Raw genomic sequence first — 24,603 nt, 5'->3', positions numbered from 1 at the left:
AGGGGAATATCAGTGGGGAAATCAGTCAGAGTGGGGCAAACTGTACTGAATCCCTGACACTGGGTGAGAACAAGGTGGAGAGCCACTGAGATTCCAAATATCACTGAGGAGAACTACTAAGATTCCAGTCTGGGGGGAATTGGATGTGAGGAATCAGTGAGGCCTTAGCAGGTGTTTGTGGTGAAATTTGCAAGTTGGAGCCCCTCACATCTCACACCTGTGGAGGAGGGCAAATGCATCACACAGCCACCCAACGCAGCAGTGACAGTGGATCGGGGAGAAGAGGGTGGCATGGCCAACGCCGCCGAGTGCGCGGCGAGGCCGCCACACCGCGATGTCCTCCCGGACGCTCCGCGCCCGGCTGGTGCGTGCGCGCATGCTTCGGAGGGCGGCGGGCTTTGTGGCCGCCTCCGTTCCCCAAAAGACCCGCAGCGGCCTCGAGTGAGGCGAGGACAGCGGGCGGATAATCTCTGCCTTTCGCTGCACGGCGTCAGCCATGCCATCCACCCCTCCATGACGCGCTCTCACTCCGTGGCACATCGTGTTCCACATTCCAGACCTGCCTACACAGCCCACAGACCTGCTCTCTCTCTCTATCTCACTCTCTCTCTCTCTTGCTCTCTCTCTCTTTCTATCTGCCCGTGGGGAATTCTCAAAGCCAAATTGAACTGAATTCATAATTAAAATGTTTACCGGATGAGAGTCTTGTCATGTAATGCCAGAGGCTGGCCATTTCTGGCCTGTTTTTTTTCTCTGTGACATTTTGATGACACACGGAACATCTAGAATCAGATCATCTAAAAACAAACACTTTTCTACTGTGAGTGTCTCCTTCAGATACACACCAGAAAGTAGTGACGGCAGCTTGCTCTTGTCACCTTGGATGTAAATATGCCAGTAAAATATCTTGGAAGTGTAAGATACAATTAATTTGGTACATTTTAGGCTGCACGCCTCTCTAGAACTATTTTCCCCTTTTCCTAAAGGTCACACAGTGAATTGTAAAAATCTTTCCCCACATCTTGTAAAATAGGAATTTCTGTGGTGATTCCACATTTCCCTGCACTTTACCCATGTGTGTGGAGAAGACAGAATATATTTCATCAAGGTACATCATGTAGGTCCTCATTATGATGGTTTACTGCTGTTCGGTGACATTAATCATGAGCATGAGCCCAGGAAACGAGATAGAAAAAGAGTCTCTGGGTGGAGCGATAAATGATGCTTGTCTGCAACAGATGCCAGCAGTGTGGACATGAACATGGCATTCAGAATTGAATCCCCGTGGCTGGCTGCCATTTGTAGATGAGACATCCACTCTAAGGCCGTGAGATAGAGACTCTGTTCGCTCTGTGGGAACCGGGCATCCCGTACTGCGCGTCTTTGAAGGTCCTCTCTCGATCTGCGTAAGCCGCTCTCCTACAGCGAGACCTTCTCAGGAGCCTCTCCCCGATGGCTGTCGTTTCACCATGACAACCATTACTGCTCCATTCCCATCCTGGGATATCACAACTGGCTAAAGTGGAGCAAGAGACCTGAACGCACATTTTACAACTTGACTTCATTCAACCCTGTGAGCAAAAAAGATGCTTTGAGAGGACATGACAGAAAAATCAAAACTGTGTGACAACTATTGTAAGATTTTACAGCTGAAGAGGCTACATTTAACATAAATAGATGACTAGAGAGACACGGGTCTGGACGCGAGGGGGATGGAAACAGGCCCAGGGAGGGGACGAGGGGATGTTTTCAGTTGAGGAACTCGGCTGACAGGCTGCGGGTGCAGCGGGCCGAGCGGAACTTGAGCTCCTGGTAGCACTGCACGAAGCTGTGGTAGATGAAGGTGATGGGCAGCGCCAGGAGGACGATGCCGCTCACCACGCACAGGCCTCCCAGCACGCGCCCGGGCATGGTGATGGGGTACATGTCTCCATAGCCGACAGTCGTCATGGAGATAATAACCCACCAGCAGGCGGCCGGGATGCTGGCGTAGTCCTCGTTGCCCATCTCCAGGTCCAGGCCGTGCTCCAGCAGCTGTGCCAGCGCGCCGAATATGGCCATGGCCACGCAGATGAACACCAGCAGCATCACCATCTCGCGGTAGCAGCGCTTGAGTGTCAGGCCCAGCGTCTGCAGGCCCAGGAAGTGGCGGGCCAGCTTGATGACCCAGAAGATGCGCATCATGCGCAGCACGCGCAGCGTGACGCCCGCCCGTTGCAGCTGCGAGTTCTCGCCTGTCAGCACCGTCATCAGCACCGACACGTAGTACGGTGTGATGGCCAGCAGGTCGATGATGTTGAGCGGCCGCCGCACGAACTCGCACTTGTCCTTGGACACGATGAAACGCACGATGCACTCCGCCGTGAACCAGCCGATGCAGACAGCCTCAATGATCCTGCGTTTGGGGGGGGGGGAGGGAAGGAGGGGGGGCAGGCGGCCAGGGGAAGAAGGAGGAACACACTTTACTGGGAGCACAGGAGTGCAGGGTATCTCTCTCAGCACACATCACAAATCATCTGACAGGTAACCAGCACCAGTACACACTTGATGAACACTTCAGATTTCCATCATGTCATTATTCTTGCATTTTCCAGCAGTGGCGTTTTATCAAAGGCTGAGCTTATGCTGTGCTGTTGCTGTTTACAGCTGTCAGATCTGCTTGTAACCATGCAATCATTCAACCCTTTAAGGAGCAGACACCATGCATCTTTCCCTCTGTTCCCTCTGATTTGCTATAAAATCAAAAGGATCAATCTATTGAGAAAATAAATGCAGCATTCAGCCTACTGAAAGGTAGCTGTGCCTTAAGGGGTTAAAGAGAAGGAGACGCGTAAGTGCTCAGTAGCCAGTCGGAGGAGGGAGAGAGTGGAAAGGTTTTCTGTTCTTCATCCCAATTTTCACTCGCTGATTTTTGACAGTGATCAATTTGCACGGCCACCCGGCAGGACATGGCCAGCAAATGAAGGGTGGGGTGGGGCGTGGGGGGGGGGGGGAGACTGAGCACTGAGCGTGAGGAATGGGGCGGTATGACACAAGACTGGAGTGGAGCTGGGAACATGAGGAGCAGCAGTCAGCCATCAGATGCCAGACAGTTCCAGAGCCAGCTCTCCTCAAAGCACCGACTGATCCCGTTGGCTGTGGACAATTTCCTCCGCGCACACACAAGAACGAGCGCATGATTGCTACTGCACACAGTCATCGGCCATATTGCCAGGGCTTACTGTCTGTGATCTTGAATATTGCAACATGAAAAACCCTGATATCAAAGAACCGTCTGTTGTAAGCACAGCAGGTTGCGGTACAACATTGCAGAAAGATGGTCACATCTAGAATGTTAACTGGATGTTTATGATAGATAACTGGTAGTTCTGATGTTGTACTGTAAGTTATATTCACCATAACTTGTAACTAAATTAGTGTGAATCAAATAAGAAATTCAGCTTGCAAGAGAAACCCACTAACTGCATAAGCTGGTGGCATGTTATGGCTTGAATGTGTGCATGATTTAGGTGCCTTCTGCCCTAGTCAGTATTTGTGAACATGGGCAGAAATTCACACTAGTGAGGGGGTTTGGGTGGAAACTAACCGCTTCATCTGTAACTCAAGAATACTGGCATTTTTGGCCTCATGCTGCTCCCATGAATGACAAACCTGACCTTTCTGCGACTCCAGCATCCCTCTGACCAGCTAGTCACCAGGTGCCTAAGTCCCACCTGGACTGTGTCCCTGTGCTGGCATTGGGCGAGAAGCCAAGGCGGTGGCGCTCGCACGCATGCATATCCACGCTAATTTAATTCTATAACGATGAACTCTCTGACTACTTTAAGTGCTACTAGACTACTCGGTCTGCGCGGCAGTGATGGAAACAAGACAGAGACACGGTTTAAAACGGAGCGAGTGGAAAAATACACGGACAATGTGAAGAGCCGCTGTCGAATGAGAGGGACGACCCCTCTGAATGAATACTCTTTTGCATTAAAAACACTGTTGTGGTTATGGATTGAAAGTTTATCATACTGAATGTAAATAAGCATAAGATGCGTATTAAAAAAAACTGGGCCATTCATTTGACATGAGTTCACACTGTTTTCAGGCGAAAATGCTTGATCCATTATGCATAGTGTAAATGCATTATAATTAAAATGAAGACTATAATTAGTTTAGATGAATTGTGTGTTCTGTAACAAACGTTAAAAGCAGCAGCCAGCAAAATTTTACGTTTCGGAATGTTTCAAAGACTCACAGAAGCCTGATTCAATGTAAGCCTAGGCGAAACGTATGAAAATGACACATTTGATGTCATTTGATTTGACACCCTGATAATTAGTAAAATAACCATGAGTTAATCCAAGGAGAGTTTTAATCAAACCAACATAAAAGCACGCTTTTCTGTAAATCATTAAAATGTAAATTGCCATAGCTGTGAAATTTGTGTTGGTTATGTTTTGATGATCTCAAATGTAAAGCACCAATAATAAGCTTGAACCTTAAAAGTGGTCCGTATTTAATCCCTCGGTGTTTGGAAAGGTGGATAGCCTGCCTTTTGGTCGTTAAAGAAAATCAATGATCTCTTTAAAGCCAGTTATTACTCAAGTTTATACAGAATACCTTACATTAGTATAGACACCAAATCCAAAAACGAATGTAAATTCAGTCGATACAGTGCTCACGTTCAGTACCTTAGAAAGATACCGTAAGATTAAGACAGTGTCCAAATGCATTGTGGTTACCCCAAAATGCAACTGCGTCAACTTGGTCTAAGTAAAAGAATCCTTCTGTGCCCTTTTAAACATATGAGCATCACGCGGTTCATTTTTACTCCCGACAATACTGAATACGGGAAGAGAGTTTTTCGATAACACTAATCAAAGAGTCGTTTAAAACTAAGAATAAACTTAAAATCGTCGCTGTAGTTTGACATGGGCCTCTATATACAAGGTATCTTAATAACCCATTTCCGTGCCTTGTTTAGGACAAAAAAATGTAATGCTACATCAACTAACGAAAAAACATTCTCCTGTTATGGAGCCTTGTAAAACAGTATTTTGTGATTCTGATCTACAGAACGGTCGCGTATAGGGTATTTATTTTGTAAGCTGAAAAATAAAAGACAAAACATTTGAGAATTATGACACAAGACTATAGAACATTTGACAACAGACAATGATTTTCATGGCAATAAACAAATAAGATTCTGTGGTGAATCTTCTCGTTTTACAAAGACTTCGTCATTCTGAGTGTGATACAGATCCGGACACGATTCAATGTAAACTGGAGAGGCCCCTCAACGATAACCTGTATCTGCGTTCTTAACTCTTCCAGTCACATCTTCTAGTCACGGTATTCTAAGAGTCCCGTGCTTCTATTGCTAAAGGAAATTAAGTTTTCTAAGAGTGATAGCTCTCTCTCTTGCTTCCTCTCTCTCTCTCTCTCTCTCCCAGCAGGTTGGGTGTGCATGCCTGCTTGTGCGTAACGGATCACAGTAAAATACACCAGAGTGTAACTACACGGATTGGAAAGAAAGTGTGTTTCATCTTTTGTTTTGGTATATTTTTTGTAAAACTATTATCAATGATTAATGCAGACAATGCTGATATTCTGAGATTCTAGAGAGGCCTCTTATATTATCTTTACGTGCGCGCGTGGTTGTGAAGTGGACTAACCATAGAAGCTATATTTAAAGTGAGACAACTTCAGACTTCAGAGGTTAACAGCTTGCGCCGACTGTATCGAGACAGTTCTAGGTTGTTGCGCATGCAAAGGTAGGCTATACCTGTATAAATAAACACAGAACAAACAGCGTGTATCCTAATATCATGCAACGGCGGAAAGGGCAAAGAGTTAACGGAATAGAAAATAAAAGAGACATAAATACCCTGATGGATGCTCTAAACTCTCTGTGTACCTGTGCTCCTCCACGCTGTTGTTCTCGGCAGTTTTCCAGTCTGGCAGAGTGCTCGCGCAAAGTATTACCATGGACACTATTACGAAAATAACGGAGACTGATGCCAGAATCTGTGCAGCGATAGACGAGGTCGGCTCCTCGAAAGTCCTTCGCATTCTCTCTAGCCACTTAGCGCTTCCTCTTCCACCGCCGGCGGGGTTCCCCAGGACATCCTCGCCTCTCAATTCCTCTTCAGCTTTGGTGTCCTCCTCCGAGAAGTAGGTGTAGGTGTCCGACATCCTGTCGTCCAACCGCCGCTGGCAGCAGAACTCCAGGTGCGAACTCTCCAGACCCCAGTAGATCATCTCGTTGTAGAAGGACAGCTCGCACATTTGCGGGACAAATCTGAGTTTGCCATACTTAACGTACAGCATGATGAAGCCGAAAGCTTCAGAGTGCCGGTCGAAGAAGAACTCATTCCTCTCCCGGTCGTAGTCATCGCAGACTTCCAGCACTTCTTTCTCAGAGGCACAGTTGTGCAGACGACTCACCCTTCTGAGAGGAAAATCCTTTATCACGTCCCTTGGGAACGCGTATTTGGTGCCACCCACGTTTAGAATGCAAATGCTCTTTCCAAACTTCATTTTCAACAGTTTCTCCACCCAGCTAGATGTTATGAAAACGAGCTCCCTCTGATTTAGACAGAACTGAACGATGGGGGACGCTTTCCTTCATCGTTATCCATCATTCTTTCCCTCTCGTCAAGTCCTCATTCAGATATCCATACGTTTCCAGGTAATTTGTTCTTGCTGTTGACGAGGAGTAACGCATAGTTTACTCCTCCAGAGGAGGCACTTGGCCAGCTGCAGTCGATTAAGAAAGTCGCTCCAACAGAGCGCATTTTCCGCTCGTGCTGCTCCGCGCTGAGGCTGGGTTGTGCCTCCTCTCCTCCGTTTCCAACTCAACTACTCAACAGCGGGCAGCCCCAAGCAGTGATGTCACACAGCAGCACGCCCCCAGCACAACTATCAAAGTAGATGAACTTGCGTATAGCTTTACGCATCTTGGACACGACGGCGTCAGTTATCCAAATATGCTGTTGTATTATACTTGGTACCCAATCTTTTTTTCCCCAGTGTAAATTTATTCAGCATCTGCCACCAATTTCCACGAATCAACCGATTATCTTCCTCGATATTTCGTGTTGGAGATTGTAAATGTAGAATTTCAGTTATAAGTCATTTTTTTTCAATGGTTTATAGGTGATGACCAGACGACTCTTTACGTTGAATCAATTAAACTGTGTAATACAACCAGGATGTAACTTGAGGCAGTATCTGCTCTGGATGGAATATTTTTTTTAAAGCGCAGCTGATTTGAGGTCGCTTGGTCAATGTCCATCAGTGGCTGCCTATAATTTTGCAATTCACAGTTTGTATGCTATTTATGAAATTACTTTATGTTTCAAGAAGCTTTGTGTTTTACAGCTCAAATAGCTGACGCAATGACCTACTTTTTGGAAACTGGTGGTTGCAGGTGTTTGTCGTGCGTTATCAATATATCCCTTCTCGGTGACGCATTACTTCTTTTGACTCAGTCAAGCGAATGTCACCTCTTATCAAATTCTGTGAAGCTCAAAACCACTGAACAGTGTTAATAGAATGTTGACAGAGCCTAAAACGACACCTGTGGCTCTTGAATCAGTGCCATGCTAGTCTCGAAAGTCCTTTAAAATGGTATGTACAACATGGCGCGTGGCACACAGAGCTACGGGAACACGGGCATTGATCCAATGAGGAACTGGCATTATGTCTAGGGCTTGAGCTAGTGCAAATCATCGCAGGCTGTGGCACCAAAACTGCCCTGATTTCTCAGCCTGCACAATGCACAGTGTATTCGCAACAGCAGTGCAGCTGCTCTTAAGGATTATCAGCGTTCCATGTGGTTTGGCTTCACATAGCATCGCTCGGCATGTGACAAAAAGCAACTGAACAAGTGATGCAAGTGGTGAGGGCCTTCTAAACAGTCTGCATATCCCTTCTAGCTTGCGGATAACAGCATGGTGAGTGGTGTGGCGTGGGTGTAAACTGACTAACTTAAAAGGGAGGAAGCAGTGTGGAGTGGTGAGTGAAGAACTGGGATTGTAACCACAGGGTTACAAGTTCGAATCCCCAAGGTACTCAGCCTGAATTGCTTGTGCAAGTTGTTTATCTGCATGAACTGACAATATGCGAAATGGAAACTGTTTGTTGTACTGTGTATGTATGTATATGCGCTAGGTGGGAGAATAATCCTAGCTTTATCAGCAGACAGATTTGACATATGATATTAGAGGGGGATTGATGGAATAATTCTTCCTTCTGCTTCCATATCTTGTCCCCACGGTTGTTGGTGATGCTTGTGGGTCGCACAAAACATGATGACTCGGATGACCTGGGCGACTGGAAGTTCACAGGCGTTAACATAAAAAACACGTGTGTCAGCTGAAGAGTTCTAACAGGCTGAGTATCACACTTGGCGTGGGTGCGACTCCATAATCAGAGTGGGGATAATGCTGCGCCTCAGTTTCCAGACGGCATATCTAACAAGTAGACCTGTACAGAAACCTTCCTAATGAACTGAACTTTAGGGTGACGTTTCCTCAGTGCGTCATTTTTCACTTTAGCTATGGTGCAAAAGGCACTGCTTGCATATACCTGTCAGGAAAATTGGTATTAATTTATGATTTACGCATGAATCATAACTGTGATTATGAAGAGATGATGAAAACGAATGCAATCGGCGACTCCAGATAAATTTGAGAGCACTTCGTTTGAGAAAAAAAGTCTTGTAGTATAATGAACCAAAATTATTTAAATGCTAACATATTTAATTAAAATAAGGACATCGCAATCAAAGGACAGCTCTCATTAAAAAGGGACCGCAGAATGTGCAGAACTACGGGAGAAGGACCTTAACAAACGTATAAAAAAACGCGTTCGGGGATTTCCGTCAAGTGTCGAGTTTAACCACCTCCACAGAAGCAGGCAAACGTGGATCGGCGAAGTACGCAGCATGCAGCGTTGTGTTTCACAACGGCGAGGGTGTGAGCGTGTGCACCAGCACCGCCTTCCCCATCTACCCTCCCCTCATCCTCCTCTTTCCTCCACCCCAACCAGGAAACACGGGCCCGGCTGGTCTGAAGCCGTCTCGCGTGTGAGTTGCTGTTGTCCTCCGAAACCTGGGAGGGGGGGTTTTAAAATATCTCCCGCTCAGCTCCTAGTTCACCCCCCATCACGCCATTTCATCTTAGTGTATTCATAAATATTCTGGAAATCGGTATTTTAAAGCAATTTATTTATTTGTATATTTTTTTCTGTTTATGCTTTGTCTTTTATTTTCTTACACTCCAGGAGGAGGGCAGAAATGGCGGCCAACATGTACCGGGTCGGAGGTATGTCAGCCTAGGTTTATGAATTACAAACGTGCCATTATTTTGAAACATTGTGTGGACGAATAAGCGATCCGAACATAGTTTTGACGGAAAATCCATTGTTCGAATGTAACACAGTGGGACTAGTATTTTTAGATCGGCGTGACGGGTATTTATGTAGGCGAAACATTTGGGATTAGCTAAAATGTGGGCCGGGCCTCCAAATTACACAGAAAGAAGCTAGCTGGCTAGCTAAATACTGTACTCCAAAATAACAGCATTCATCACATGTCTTAGAGATCTGATTTTAAGTCTGTTTTGCAGTATTTTAGGTGCTGAAAGTTTAAGCATCGTTTCTTTGTTTATTTGGGATTTATTGTTATTTGGACGTTTCTTTGCCTTTCTGTCCTTGTTTCTGGCACATCTCCATTGGTTACGCTTTCTGATTCAGCTATCCCTGCTCGCTTGAGTAGGTAGCCTAATAGTCACACGACATGTGCGGCTATCGGTACTCGATAGATTCCGAATGTTCTTGTTTTGCTAAAACAAAGACGTTCCGAACACAGATGAAATGCATTGTTTTCCTCTGCTGTGCTGTGCAGCTACAGTAGCGTGCTAGCTACCTTGCTTTGTAATGTGTCGTGCCGTACGGTTGTTGTCGTAAAAGCGTTCCAGAAAACGAGTTGAGACACTATTCGAAATTGGAAATATCTCAAGAACACACGTTGCGTTTTAAATACGATGTTATAGACTGTTGCTAAACCCGGTGAATTCGGTTGCAGTGAAGCTACAAAGTATCGGAATGTAAGTCACGTGACGTCAGCTGTAATTGTCATTGTCTTTACCAATGCTATGTTGTTTTTGTTACGTCATTTGAATTATTTACTGAAAGGAGATACTCTAAGGTCAAGCTGTCACTCTTCTGCGTACCCTTATTTCATGTGGACATGTTGTCTCGAAGGTTATATAAGGCCACCTCGATAGGATATTGATTGTGCTCTGGTCAGTGGCATGAGACCTGCACCTTGATACACCTATAAGTGATTTTGATGACAGAGTTTTCAGAAGTATTTCTTGTGTGTGTGTCTCTCACACACATCTGTATCACAAATTGAATTCATCATTACTCGAACTCTCTCACTGACCTGTCTGTCTGTAAGGTAAAATTCCATGTAAGGGCCTGTAATATCTACCACCAGAATTACTCAGTTGAATCTAGTGATTTGTGTCATGTTTGAATCAGACATGTTTAGCCAAAGCTTCAGCACACCCGAAGGATGGCCTGGTGATTAAGAACCAGTCAACAGTCAAATGCAAGCTTTGATCCAGAAAGAGTTTATATCCTTCAGCTTCCTGTAGCAGTCATAACCTGGTAGCATTGTCTAGAGTGGGTATGTGCACATTAGGTTTAAGGTAGGTTTGTGTGGGCTTTGAGCCATCATGTTTCAGTCAATTATCAGGCATGTGTATACTTACACAAGTGGTTTGAGAGTCTTTCTCTCTCTCTGTGTATGTGTTCCTGTATGCATCTTGCCCTTGTGCCTGTTTGCCCACTATATGTACTTCTGTACATCGCTTTGGATAAAGGCGTCTACTAAATGAATAAATTGTGTGTGTGTGTGTGCGTGTGTGTGCGCAGGGTGTGGAAACATTTGTGTTTTTGAGGAAAAAGCTGAAATATCTTCAAGCACAACAAACTTAGCTTTTTAAATGTCTTAAATGTTGCTTGATCCCTAACACGTTATTTCCCTTTTTTAAAAATGACAAACCGATGCAAAAAGTTATATTATTGCAATGATCTCTTTGGATACTAAAGAGTTATGTAATATTTGTTGTCTCTGTTTCTGTTAATGTCTTTTTTTTCTGAGTTCACCATCCTGCATGATGTGAACAGTACACATTTATTTTAAACATGCATTAGGGATTTATTTCATACCAGAGATTTTCATTTTCAGTTCACATTTTGAAATCTTTGTATTTGCGTGCCAGTAATGGTAGGGATTGTTGGATTACTGGCCAAAGTCAAGATTTAAGATGGTGTTTGTGATGTTTTCTGTTGTTGCAGATTATGTCTTCTTTGAGAATTCCTCCAGCAACCCTTATCTGATCAGGCGAATAGAGGAGCTGAATAAGGTATGGTACCCTGGGGCTGGGGTGGGGGTTTAGCCAGGTTCTAGGTGGGGTAGTAATTTTACACCGGAGACAACTACAAGTATGTCATTGTATGCATTTATTGTCTCGAGGTAGTCTCTCTTCCAGGGGTGGACTCACAGCTAATTTGGTCTTTTGTACATTTTCAAAAGTAAGAGGTGCACCTCTTGCTTGGACTGCAAGGGCAAGGTCTTACTTGAACATAATTGAAAACCAGGGTCAGTTTCACAGACAAGCATTAAGCCTAGCAGTAAAGTAATTCATCTCTTTTGATGGATTTCCGCAGAGGGGAACCTCTTAGTCTAGGACTAGGATTAATCCCTGTCTGTGAAACTGTACCAAGGACTGTTGTCTCTGAGTAAGTATAACAGACACACAGATAATCACATTTCAGTAGTTAAGTCAGAAGTATTTTCTTGTAGGTTTTCCATATCAAGCTTCTGCCCGGGTGCAGAGTCTTTATTTGTGTCTGTATTTGCATGGAGGTGAGATATCACCTGATTTGTTAATGCTGTGTGGTCGTGTCTCATTCAGTCGTCTGACGTCTTGCCCCGGGAGAGGGTGGCAGAAAGTTTTGCATCAAGGACACTGCTGAGTATTTTCTGGTGCAGAGTCAGGTTGTGAGTCCGAAAGAGCTCATTAAATCTGGCCGTAGCTGCGGCCAGTCTGAGCGAGACTAGGGCCTGCAGTTTCTGTCTCCTGTCTGAGTAACCTCCACCTGCAGGCCAGAGTTTGACATCATCTCATCCCCCGAATGAAGCGCAGAGTTGTACTCTGCCTGGCCCATTGGTTCAAAGTATTGTGGAGTAATTCTTTTCTTACCTCGTATATTTCCGCTTGGTTTTGGCAGTGTAGAGAAACTGCATAGCCCATTGACATGAAGGACCTACCTCCGGATGCAATCAAAACCAAGAATTTGTGTAAAGGGAAAGTGCTGTTCAGTAATAAATAAAATTACATTATGCCCTGGGTACAATCAGAACTGCCAAGTTAGGATGTCTTACGGGAGAAAAGTCTCTGTGCTGTGCTTTATTGGCAGATAAAACAGAGAGGTTTATTTTGTTTGACTGAGTAGCAGTTTCTGTCAGGGTTGATTGGTGGTTTTGATTGAATTTAAATGTAAGTTAGTTACGAATGTTTCTCCAGTCAGTCAAGATGAAGTTCGGGCAAAACTGACGAGAGGGCTTGGAGGCTCGGAATTTGATGTGACACTTTCAGTCGAGATGTGCTCTCCAGGAAGAGGTCAGCCTGGTGTGAGAACATCAGAACAGGCTGTGGTGGCTCTCTAGTGCAGGCTCCTCTGAATTAGACCATGGGCGGCAGTGTAGCATAGTGGTTAAGGAGCAGGACTATGTAACCTATGTAAGTCGCTTTGGATAAAAGCGTCTGCCAAATGAATAAATGTAAATGTAAATGTAGACCCGAGCCGAGTCCTTATAGCCTGCAAACCCATCGCTCTGACCTGACTGTGCTGTCTCAGTCTGCTGCCTTTCTGACCTGATCGTAGGAAGTGCAGATGTTTTGGTGCCTCTGGGTTGGATCTTCTTATAATAGAGGGTGAAATTCCCAGCAGGAAGTAAATGGAAAACCAGACCTGCAAAAATGCCCTGAAGACAGAATGGGTGTTGTGATGGTTTTGAACGGAGGCCATTGTGACATTCCCCACTCTTCTGAATTCTTTTGCTCCTCCATGAATAACTCTAAGCTTGAGGTTGCTTGTGTGCGGGGATTGGTTGGGTGTGGGTTTCTTGGTACGGGTGGGGATGTACCAGCACCATTGAAGCTTCGTTCAGTTCTAGAAATCCTGCATTTTCTGACCGAGCTGTGGAATCTGTCATTGGCTCAGAGAGGTGGATCAAGATGGGATATGTGAAGGATGTAGTGTGCCAAGAAGGGAGTTATCCTCATCATCCTAAACTGTTCCACAATGATATTGGGTGGTATGGCATTAGAAGGGTAATGAGACGTTTCTCTCCCATCCTCTGTGACTCTCACTGTCCTCATTCCAAGGCCACCGTGTATCCGTGTCAGTGTGGTGTGAGTACATCGCGCCGCTAATGAGACTGTCTAATCAATTAACCAGTCAATTCATCCACCTCAGTTTAATACAGCTACTGCCTGTCCCCTACTGCCCGGTAATTCAAGCTGGGAGAGATTCAGTCCTGAAGTTACGGTTATGGGCCCTGATTTGCATGGAGCAAAAAAAAAAAGGACCCCAATCACTATACATTAAGAAACAACCACCTTCTGTTGCATGCTCGTTGTGCGGAGCCGAGCGTCACGTGTCTGCGGAGGGGAGAGAGGGAAGTCGGCCCGTTGTCGGGGACCTCCTCCATTGTGCCAGTGACCCGCGCTTCCGCTTTCCTGCCTCTTGTCGCAGCCGTTCGGGGAATTAGGCTGTCGCACTCATCAGTCCTTTCTCCAGAGGATGGAATGTTCATCTGTGGGGAGTAGAAAAGGCGAAGGGGCGGGGGGCGGCTGGCAGCTTGTCCTCTCTGCTCTCTGTGAATGGTAGCGTGAGGGTGCCTGCGATTGAACGCTCTCCCTTCCCCTCTCTCCTGCCGTTCTCTGGTGCCTCACGCCATTCCAGCTGGGGAAGACCGTAGAATATTAACCTCTGAACGATCTTTGAACGTAAATATCCAATTGATTTTTCTCTAAATTAATTATTACAGAGTCCACTGCAGTGAGTCAATAAGCATTTAAAAATTAATCCCAGGGTTCCCCTTTGATGAGAGTCGACCGTTCTGTTATCTTTTGAAAATGTGACTGCTTGGTACAGTTGTCTGTGTGACGAACTACAGTATTTAATATGTAGATTTAACGAGAACATTGCATTTAGCACATGCATTGGATTTAAAGTAAAATGTTTTAGGTTGATCAGAACTAGAGTGGTCAGCAAAGTGGTCAGCAATGCCTAAGTCGTTACTAGAGGGTACAGGGTGTGGGTGTGAGTGTTTTTGTCAGAGGAAGAGAATGAGCACCTCTGTTTGCAGGTTGTGTTTTCTGTTGTGTTGCCAGCCTACATACATTCCAGATACATGGAATATAGTGGTGCTCAAACCCAGCCTGTGTGTGTGTGTGTGTGTCCTATCTCTGTGTCAGAACTCTTCACCATATTGTGTCTTAGTGTATGTCACTGTTTGTTTGGGACTAATGTAAATGCTTTTGTCACCAAGCATACCTTATCTTCCAGAGATGGGCATGGAATTCTGGGAAATTTATTTTATGACGGAGCTGAGATTAGCAGGGAAAGAGCCCTGCTGCCCTCAACGCTGCTCAGGTGGTCACTTTATTCCACCACAATTGCCACAGGTCTTCATTTTACACATGACATAGTTTTATACGCTGACATCATGCAACCTGAGGAATCCTGGCTGTGCTGGTGTTTGTGTGGTTGTTAATGTGCAAATGCTATGCTGCAGTGGTCTTTGAGTAAGTACCTTGAAGCTGAGCCCGGGGTTCCTGTGGTCTTGTGTTTCAGACGGCGAGCGGGAACGTGGAGGCCAAGGTGGTCTGCTTCTACAGGCGGAGGGACATCTCACACAGCCTCATTCAGCTGGCGGACAAGCATGCGAGTGAGTGAGTGAATGATTGAGTGTGTGAGTGGGTGAGTGAGATGATGAGTTGATGAGCAAGTGAATGAGTGAGCAAGCCAGGGAGCGACTGTGTGTTGTATGTTGGGACGTGGGCGGGGGGAACAGGTCTCAGCAAGTCGTCTCCTCTTTTAATTATCAGTTATGATTTATTCAAAATAATTGTGTCATATTTTGTCATGCATTCAGTTATTATATATATATATGATAATTGTATTGTGGTGGGAAAGATGCTTTGACCCATCAAATGAATAAACTGTTACCAAAGTATAAACAGCAATTTTTTTAATTGGAGCCAGAAATTGCACTTGCATGACTGTCTCCTTGAAAAGATACATCTAGACCTTCAGTGGCACTCAAACTGTCACAATCCTAACTCTTAATTTTTATTGTTTGTTTTCTGTGTCTTTTGAAATAACAGCATAATGTAGGTGGATATAAACCCCACGACAGTATTACCAAAGCAGTTTCTGTTTGCTAGAAATGTTTCCATGAATCCCTGTGACAGCCATACTTAGCTAGATAGAAAGGGGCGGAAAAAACGTCATTTGCATAAGATGTAATTCATTCATATGTGCACTCACTGGTGTGGCGAAGGGACGACTGAGATAAACTCAACAAAATTAAGTGCATTTATCTTGTGGAATAGCTTACCAGATTTGTGGCTACTCTACACGCTGCATTGACTGACGGCAGTTATCAAATTAACAAGCCAAATCACAGTAGCTCTCACTGTTAGCATTCCAGTGATTGAGTACATTATAACTTGCAACAGTACCTGATTGGTTTTCTTTTTTGCTTCTCAGTTGTGTACTGCACATTGGAATGAATGTGTGTCACTTATGTGGTAAATGGAAAAGATGCTACAGGCACTGGTAAATCTGACTGGAGCGCTGCCTTTTGATTCATTTTTTTTTCCCCATCATGAATGGATCAATCCTTGAGATGTGGCGTTTGTGTCAACCGGGGCGCATTAATGGTTTGAAAATGGCCAAAAAACCAAGCTGCGGAGTTTGAGAAAAGGATAGGTGAAGGAGGGGACGGTGTATCTTTCTGAGGTGAGACTGAAGACGGTGGCTGGTCAAGGAGACGTGTGCCCCGAACGCTAATTAGGCTCATAGTGTGACTCCGTGAAGGCTCGTCATGACGCTAATTATGTGGATATTGTAATACTCGGGCCGCCGGTTTCCCGTCTCGGTGCTGTCTGACATTAATGAGCGGTATCTCAATAAGGTGCGGCTACAGATGGGGGTGATGATGAGAATAATGAAGGTCATCTACCACAAAAAAGAAGAGGGGGGGGTTTGTTATTCGGCTGCTTTTCTGACTGATGTGAGGGTCTTAGCTCTGGGTTTGTCGGCAGAACAGGTGTGTTTTCTCCTGTCTGAGGTGTGCCCCCCCCCCCCCCCCCCCCGTGCTGTGCTTTGGGCATGCTTCCCTCCATACATTCTCATCATGTCTGAGGTGTGGTCTTGCTGTGTTTGTGGTATGTTCCACACCACATTCCATGGTTTTTCCTCAAACCTGAGCCATGTTCCACGACATGTCTGAGGTGCGTTTATGGTCTCAAGTGTGTTTTTTAATGTGTATAAGGTGCATTGTTGCCACATCTTAGAAGTGTTGAAACTGTGTCTGAGGTGTGTGGTTAGTGTCTGAGGTGTGTGTTTTGGATAAGGAGTGTTGTTGCTGTGTTGGGGTGTTGTTGCTGTATGGTGTGGGGTGTTTTTGCTGTTTCTGTGGTTTGTTTTTGCTGTATCCAAGGGGTGCTTTTAGTGTATCTGAGGCGTGTTCTCAGCGTGTGTGTGTGCCGTGTTTTCTGCGGGTGTCCCGTATGCAGAGGACCTGGAGGAGGAGAAGGAGAGCCCCAGCGAGCCGGAGCTCAGCGAAAAACAGAAGCACCAGCTGCGCCATCGAGAACTCTTCCTGTCCCGGCAGTACGAGTCGCTACCGGCAACGCACATCAGGTGGGTCACTGACACACACACACACACACACACACACACACACACACACACACACACACACACACACACACGCTCACCTATCTGTGCCCCTTCCAGCTCCCCCCTCCACTGCACTTGCACCTTTAGAGCCCTGGGCAGAACTCGCGCAGTCAGAGGCTGGGACCGGCCCTCAGTCTTTCACATGCAGTTTGATCAGCGCACGCAGCTCGTGAGCGTTACCTCCCACTGTTCGGGCCGGCTCTCGCCTCAGGGGTTTTTGAAATCTCCTTCACCCCCCCCCCACCTCCCCGCCATAAAGCAGCTTGATGAATGTGGGCCGGGGCTGTCGCGGAGCGCACCGGATCGAGCTTTAATGTGTAGCTCAGGAAGTTTTAAGGGGACATTAACAGGACAAACGAGGGCTTGAGCCGGAGCGGGGGGTGGGAGTGACGGATCGTTCGGCCGTCAGCGGGGAGAGACGAGGAGTAGGCACGTCCACCTCTCTATATCTCTCTCTCCTGAACCCCTCTTTCCGCTGCCTCGTTTCTCCATCTCTCCATCCACCCCCCTCCCCTCCCCTCCCGCCCCTCCCGTTCCTACTGAATTGTACAATGCAACCAGGGTGAAATGCTGACTGTGACCTTTTCCTTTAGATTCATTGCGTCTGAAAACACTGGCAGATTTGTCTGGTGCACTGGGCACAGCTGTTCGGAGCGGGCCTCCATCTCAGTAAAACCGCTCGTCTAAGTCACATTTTGCCTCTCTCTGCATCTCCCTTAATCGAAAGCGTTTTACCGTGAAGGGAACCCGCCTGCCAGATATCGTTTCACTTTTGTACCGTTGGCTCCTTTCGCCCTGCGCAAACGTGATGGATATGATAATATAAAACGCACCCGCTGCGCTATGCAGCCATGGGGGGCCCCGCTCACCTAAGGCATTGGGGCAGGCAGGGCCTCATGGCTCACAGCGTCTGCTCTCTCAGGTTTGCTGTTGGCTCCATTTCCCAGTCCCTACGGTTTTGATTTCAGAGCAAGCTTCCAGAGTGTGTGTGTGTGTGTGTGTGTGTGTTGACTTGCAGCCGCAGCCTGCGTGTGTGGGTGTGCGTGACCGGGTGCGCGTGGGCGCGCGTGTGCGTGAAACCCGGGTCGTGTGGGACGGTGCGCCTCGGGGTTCTCTCTCAGCGAATCTCAGCTGCAGTCGGGCGATGGCCAAGGGCTCGCGAGCGCACCTCAGCCGTCCACCCGCACAGCCTATTGTTCATTGGCGGCCAACGCTACACTCTGCAACAGGGTGGGGGGGGAGGAGGGCTCATTATTGTCTGTGGCTTTTTTTTCCCCTGTGACCCTCAGAAGACAATCTCAGATACTGGAGGCAGGTTTTTGCAGTTCACCTAGCCAGAGGAGCGCACACCCTCGGGAGACCCTCCAGTCTCCCACCGGGGTCCGTAATGCGATTACGACTACACAACCCTCCCCTTCCCCAAATCCGCCGATAAACAGGCTGTCCCCACGGGTGCACCCTCGCTCAGCCGTGAGGTGGAAGACAGGCGAGGAGGAAAGCGGGAAGTCCCACGCCGCTCCGCTCTCCCGCTCTCGCTGAGCCTGCGCTGCGTTTGTGAGGGTCTTCAGAGAGGGGAGGACACCCTCGCAGAGAGAGAGAGAGAGAGAGAGAGAGCGCAACTCTGAAACAGGACGCAAAAGGGAGGGAGGGATGAAGGGATGGATGGAGAGAGCGCGATGATGAGATGATGAGAGGAAATGGGTCAGAGGGAGGGAGAGAGGGCTGTTGGGGAGGGGGGGAGGTTGTGGTTGGGGTGTCTGGTAGCAGGCCGCTGTTTTGTTGCTGTTGCACCCCCTGGGTCATGTGGTCTTGTCTGAATCCCTTTGGCGTTTTTCAGGGGGAAGTGCAGTGTGGCGCTCCTGAACGAAACCGAGGCAGTTCTCTCCTACCTGGATAAAGAGGTATGCTGAAGCCCCTGGGCACCCATGGTGGGTGGGGGTGGGGTTGGGTGAGGGGGTTGCGTTTTGGAACAGAGGAGAAGAATCAGGTCACACACCACTTTGCACTGTTGTCCTGTGCTCTGTGTTTTTCTCTTCAGCATTGCTTAAAAACACTTAGATGCAGCAGTTAGGGCTGACGTTTTATGCTGTAACATTCCCCTGACTGTACCCACCCAGGACACCTTCTTCTACTCGCTGGTGTACGACCCCACGCAAAAGACCCTGCTGGCTGACAAGGGAGAGATCCGGGTGGGCCCCCGCTTCCAGGCCGACGTCCCAGAAATGCTGCAGGAGGGTGAGTGCACCCTCAGCACTCCACCTGCACCCCTACACATACGACACATACATGCACCCTCACGACTGAGCTCCACATCACCACAAACCGCCTCCACACACATACCTTCATCCCCCGCATACCTCGACCCATATCCCTCACCTCTTCATAACCTCTCAGTTACCCCATTCCCCTGGAGTTTTCAGGGGTTTGGCATGGTCTTTTTTCATTCGTGAGTAACACTTGGTTAGCCAGTTTCCTTCATACCCTTTGTTGTCCATTTAGACTAACCCAGGGATTATCAACCAGTCTGCAAAGCTCAAGTGTAGCTCCAGACATCAAACCCGATGACTCTATTCCCCCTGTCCCTCCAGCATCCCTGTCTTCCCTACTCTCTCAGCACCCCCCTCCCCCCCAAAGCTACAGGCATCAGCCCTGATCCAGGCCTCAGTGGATCTTATTATTTTCTCTCTGCAGCTTTGCAGAAAATGTGAAGAAACAATTTTTTTTGTTTTATTTTATTAAATATATATATATATATATATAATTTTTTTTTTTTTTTTTTTTATTTATTTATTTTTTGAGCCGTTCAGTAGGAGTAGCAGTACTACTGAATCACGATACATTGTGTGTTGCTCATTCTAAAGATGGCTCCTCTGTCAGTAGTTTGTGGCGGTGGACACTTTCTAATCAGCATTGCGGTTCTCATTGCATAGACCGGGGTCTAAAGTCATTTACGAAGGTGCGCCTTTGTATTATCCTTGGCATTATTCTGAGGAAGCGCTTTTAATTGGCTCAGGAGTTTTGCTGAAATTCCTCTCCTGTCAAAGTCCATTTCTGAAATGTGCCTGCACAGGCTGTTACGGACAAATCGAGTTAGACTGTCTGGAACGCAAAGCTTTATATCGGCCAGAGTCGGAGATCTGAGCTCATTCTCTTGCCTTGCGGAGGCCCTGTGTTTGCTGAGGGGAGCTGGGACTTGCTGTCTTGGTGCGCGAGGTGTAAAGTGACATGTCGATGATTTGTCTCGGAAAGTTTAATGACAGTTTTTATTTGCGAGCGCTGAAGCATTGAAAGCAAAATACTGTACATTAGCTCAAATAGAGAGCCAAGGGGAAGGGGGGGGGGGGGGGGGGGGGCGGAGCAGCCAGCCGTGAAATTGTACCTCCGATCTTGAGAGGAAATCTGAGGCTCTCATCTCTCCCGACCCCTTCCTCTCTGCGGTGCTCCATTCTTTATTTATTTACTTCCTCATTTTACTCAGGCTTGCTCCGTCTATGTTAGTGTGTCTCAGTCTACTCAAGTGCTCGTGGTTACTCTTCAGTTTAGCCCAGTGTGCTCCAGTTTATCTCAGTTTACTTACTTTTACCCCACCTTACCCCGGTTTACTCTAGTTTAACCCCTGTCTGCAGTGTAGCCCAGTGGTCCCTTTTTGACCCCGGCTCACCCTGTGTTTCAGGCCAGTCTCAGAGCTGTCACTGTGAAGGAAATCACACTTTTGATGCTGCGATGTCCTGGAACAGAGTACTGAGGACACGACACTCATGGGCAGAAGCCGCAGAGGCAGAAAGCATCACGTTACGCTGGTTTTTTTCTTGCTCTAGCAGTTTACTGGGCGGTTGAGACATTATCAGGAAGGCAACAGATGTGGCAAAACTGACTCATCTGCCTCCTTTTGTGATGAGCTCAGTTGATTCAGTAGATACCGAAAAACACAATGATAAATGGTGCAGTAAAACCACTTATCAGTGTGTGTGTGTGTGTGTGTGTGTGTGTGTGTGTGTGTGTGTTTGTGATCTTGTCTGTGTGTGTGTGTTTGTGTGTGTGTGTGTGTGTGTGTGTGTGTGCGCATACACAGCAGTGTTCACCCTAATATTCAAGCCATGGTGGGTTTTGTACTTTTATTTATACACTGCTAAATAAAAAACGGCAAACTTAAGTACATAAAAACTTTGTGTGTGTGAGACAGTTGAGGTGACCGTGAAGCAAAAGATTAGCTATCTCACTTGCAGGATAGTATCAGTTAACGCAAGGTAGCTGGCTAGCGTTTACAATGGAGCTAGCTGCAGCAGTTTGAAGGGAGAACAGTACTGATGGGTACATCCACAAAAGCATTGTGTGCCGCCTTCAACTGTAGAAAGCGTTCTGACGGCCGCGAGAAGATGGAAGTTGTCAGTCTCAATGGGCGGATTTCACAGTTAAGAGCTGCTGAAAAGAGGATAGGGACACCGGGTGTCTTTGCATGTGTAATTTCTCACATTCCCTGAGTAAGGTGGGAGATTCTGTCAATCACATTCAATCGGGCATCCTGCTGGATTCGCGAGGAAGCGGTGCTAATTGCGAGGCGCACGTAGCGTCAGGAACGCCGGAGCTGAAGCTGGGCGTTAGTTTTTCCAGAGAGGCTTAGAGGCGGCGCAAAGTGGATTAGCCGTAGCTTGGCAACTGTGAGGAAGCATTGTGGACAGACGCACGGGAGGAAGCGTGAGAGGAATTTTATATTCGTGACAGCTCCGGCTTTGGTGCCACTCTAGTGGCGTGGACCGCCGAGAGTCCTGCCGGGTAGGTAAACAACTGTCAGCAGACTGTTCAGCGGATACCTTAGATCTGCAGCGAAGCTATTCTGCCTGCCACCTCCGAAAAATGCGTGAACTTTTCCCCATCATCGCCGTGCGCCCAAACGATCCTTCACGGTATTTTTTTTGTTTCTGCTTCTTACGTCAGGTAAAAACACACTTCACTTCCACCGTTAGATTTATTTTGTCTAGGAAAAGGCGAAACGTCTGCCGTCAACATTGGAACAAAGCAAAACGGCGAAAGCTGAGAATGTGACAGGTAAGCCTGACTGCCCTGCTCTCCAGATCTGAGCCCCATTGAACACTTGTAGGCTGGGCAGGGTGACGTGTGGCTTCTAGGGCTCCAAGACCAGGGGACAGGCATGCGCTTGTCCTGCCACCTATGAGATGAAGGGGACACAAGACAGTAAGCTGGAACAAAGCAGATGTCGGAGATGTCCAGCCTGTCGTTTCCAGTGGTTGGAAGCCTTACTGCTAGCTACTAGATACCAGCTTGTGACTCACAGTAAGCCCTCTAATGATCCAGCCTTTTGTTGACATTGCATAATGAAGCCTCTTTTGCGATGTCCATTCATTAAAATGTCAGACCACCTATTACAACACAGATTTGTAATTTGCGTGATAACTTTTCAGATTTATATGTAGGTGATAGCTTTTTTTCTGCTGCTAAGTGTAATTAGTTTTATTTAGAAGCATTCAGTTATCTAAAACACCTTTTTTGTTTGGCTTTGACAGATTCATTAACCTTTCATTCCTTAACCTTTTTTCACCTTCCCTTTCCCAGGAGGGAATTCTGGGAAATGGTTGCGTGTTACTGGTGAGCTGCTGCCACCTGTTTCTTTTTGTTTTCGTGCTCTCTCCATATGCTCCTGTGAGGCTCTTTCATAAAAGTTTGTGGTTGTATGCCATCTCACCAGGGCAGGAGTATGATTGTTGTCTGCACCCTATGTGTTGTGGTTGCATGACCCCTCAGCGGGAGAGGAGTGTTTCAACACAATAGCTGTGCGTGACAGAGGTTGGGTAACTCCTAGTGTCCTAGTGATGCCGCGACACGGCATTTAGCATCTCCGCGGCTGCAGGCGGAATGGAATCGGTTGCAAAGCGAGCCGACACGGCCGGGAGGGCGAGTCCTTCACCGCCAGGGCTGACCTGCTTTGACTCACCACCCCTGCCAAGCTCAACCGCGCCGGCCTCTCAAACTCAACTGAGCAGTAATGAAGCCTGTAGATGACAAAGGTGCGAATTTGCAGGAAGAAAAAGAGGAGATAAGGTGAATAATACCTCCATGGCGCTAGGAGCGAAGTCGCTGATGAGCAGCAACGGGTAGGGCCTTCAGAACCGGCCACCTTCATTGTTTTAGTCTCCTCTGCCGGCTTTTTTCATTATTTCCCCGGTTTCAAAATTTAATGGGCTCTTAACTATGCGATGTAGGCGGGGTCGTTTCAAGGTTCCTCTCCGGAAACCGCACTTGAAGCTCTATCCGTGGAGACGGGAGGGGGGGCCGATGGGCCCCTTCTCCGCAATTGCTCCTCGCCTCTCCTCACCTGCAATCAAAGATGATGTGCAGGTGTGCGCGGAAGGAGAGCTTTTACGGTGGTCTCTCGGGGTCCCGGGCCCCACACTCAGCGGAGAAGTGTCTCATGGGAAGAGACGTGGTGCGGTTGTTGGTTTAAGATGCTTTGCTCTCCAGTTCACCAAGCCATTTTTAGTTGCCCTTCTTGTTTACTGCTACACATCTTCAATCGAATCAAACTTTATCTGTTGTAGTGCATTTTTACAGTCAAGATTATCACAAAGCTTTGTACGTGTAACGTGTAACAGAGTGGATTTTCCATAGGGAATCAAAAACCCCAGAAACCCCAGAGGCACTTGGGAGAACTGGGAAATGATTTCCTGATTCCCTGAAAGGTAACTTCTGGAAAATAATGGAAATGATAACATTAGGATAACTCATAAGTAAATTGTGGGTTTATCTGCAGGGGAGGCTGGCGCAGACAGCCTTATTCTGCATGCTAGGAAGAGGAAACTCATTTGCACATAAATGTTTGTAGCCATTACGTTTGATGTGTTGATGCTCTTATTTTCCTTATTGATGTTTTTCTGTTTGAGTTGTCGCAGTGTAACATGATCAAATACAAGCCTTGCGCAAGTCATTTCCTTTTTGAGTAGCGTTTAAGCTGGGTTAGTAGAAGTGTCAATCTCATAGCCAGTGGCCAATGTCAGAAGATGCCTTTCCATCCTTGCCACAGCTGCTCTTTTTCTGTAATCAGCTGCTGAAATGTTACCCTGACCAGCATACTGGGTTAAGATACACTGTTACTTATCCACTTACTGATGTAAAATTGGAAGTTTAATAGCCATGCAGTTTTGTAGAGTAACTTTAGGTCTGGTGTGTAACCAGTAAATGGCCAAGTCTCGGTCTGGGTTAAATTTTTTTTTTTGAAATGTCTGCAGCTAATCCCAGGTTTAGGCTTTTGGCACTCTGCGCTTTGGCCACATTCATGGGTAATGATCACTGGCCAATAATCACTGCCAAATCAGTGTCACCTCCAGTCCCTCTCTCCCTGCGGAGCACAAAAGGGGGGCATGATGGGTAAATTCTGAGGATGACAGTGGTATCTGCTGCCCTCATTTATCCTTTCCTTTTCTTCTGCCGCCCCCTTCCCAGCACGCTCTCGGAATAGAAAACAGGATAAAATCTGCCTCCCTCCAGAAAACAAAACAGAAAAGCTGTACATTTCTTCTGCCTCTTCCTTTCTTCCACTCTTCT

At 46.9% G+C, this 24,603-nt stretch overlaps 2 protein-coding genes across 4 annotated transcripts in view; one reads left to right on the top strand and one right to left on the bottom strand.

Moving 5' to 3' along the window:
- Positions 1–363: 363 nt before the first annotated feature.
- LOC118789692 (potassium voltage-gated channel subfamily G member 3-like) lies at positions 364–6,759 on the bottom strand. The gene is made up of 2 exons (XM_036546213.1): positions 5,876–6,759; positions 364–2,395 (listed from the first exon to the last, which is right to left on the bottom strand). Exons 1-2 carry the CDS (start codon positions 6,526–6,528, stop codon positions 1,750–1,752), a joined length of 1,299 nt encoding a protein of 432 aa, XP_036402106.1. The 5' UTR covers positions 6,529–6,759; the 3' UTR covers positions 364–1,749.
- A 2,115-nt stretch (positions 6,760–8,874) lies between these two features.
- Positions 8,875–24,603, top strand: part of LOC118789691 (metastasis-associated protein MTA3-like) — a 43,599-nt gene continuing 27,870 nt past the window's right edge. For 2 of the 3 annotated variants that reach the window (XM_036546210.1, XM_036546212.1), the window contains exons 1-7: positions 8,875–9,079; positions 9,277–9,317; positions 11,362–11,429; positions 14,932–15,025; positions 16,881–17,007; positions 18,884–18,947; positions 19,164–19,281. In XM_036546210.1, coding sequence (XP_036402103.1) covers positions 9,290–9,317; positions 11,362–11,429; positions 14,932–15,025; positions 16,881–17,007; positions 18,884–18,947; positions 19,164–19,281 — 499 coding nt within the window. In that variant the 5' untranslated portion in view covers positions 8,875–9,079; positions 9,277–9,289. Of the gene's footprint in view, positions 9,084–9,276; positions 9,318–11,361; positions 11,430–14,931; positions 15,026–16,880; positions 17,008–18,883; positions 18,948–19,163; positions 19,282–24,603 lie in introns of all 3 variants that reach the window. The other variant, XM_036546211.1, reaches the window with a different exon arrangement.

This window comes from Megalops cyprinoides, chromosome 15, assembly GCF_013368585.1.
Source record: "Megalops cyprinoides isolate fMegCyp1 chromosome 15, fMegCyp1.pri, whole genome shotgun sequence".
NCBI classification, from domain to species: domain Eukaryota; kingdom Metazoa; phylum Chordata; class Actinopteri; order Elopiformes; family Megalopidae; genus Megalops; species Megalops cyprinoides.
The sequence above is the reverse complement of the archived record's forward strand: the minus strand, read 5'-3'. Positions and strand labels throughout refer to the sequence as shown.

Coding starts and splice junctions, on each gene's coding strand:
- LOC118789692 (XM_036546213.1), bottom strand. CDS start 6,528: ATGAAGTTTGGAAAGAGCATTTGCATTCTAAACGTGGGTGGCACCAAA. Junction 2,396..5,875: donor AGTTTAGAGCATCCATCAGG/GTATTTATGTCT, acceptor CCCCAAACGCAG/GATCATTGAGGCTGTCTGCA.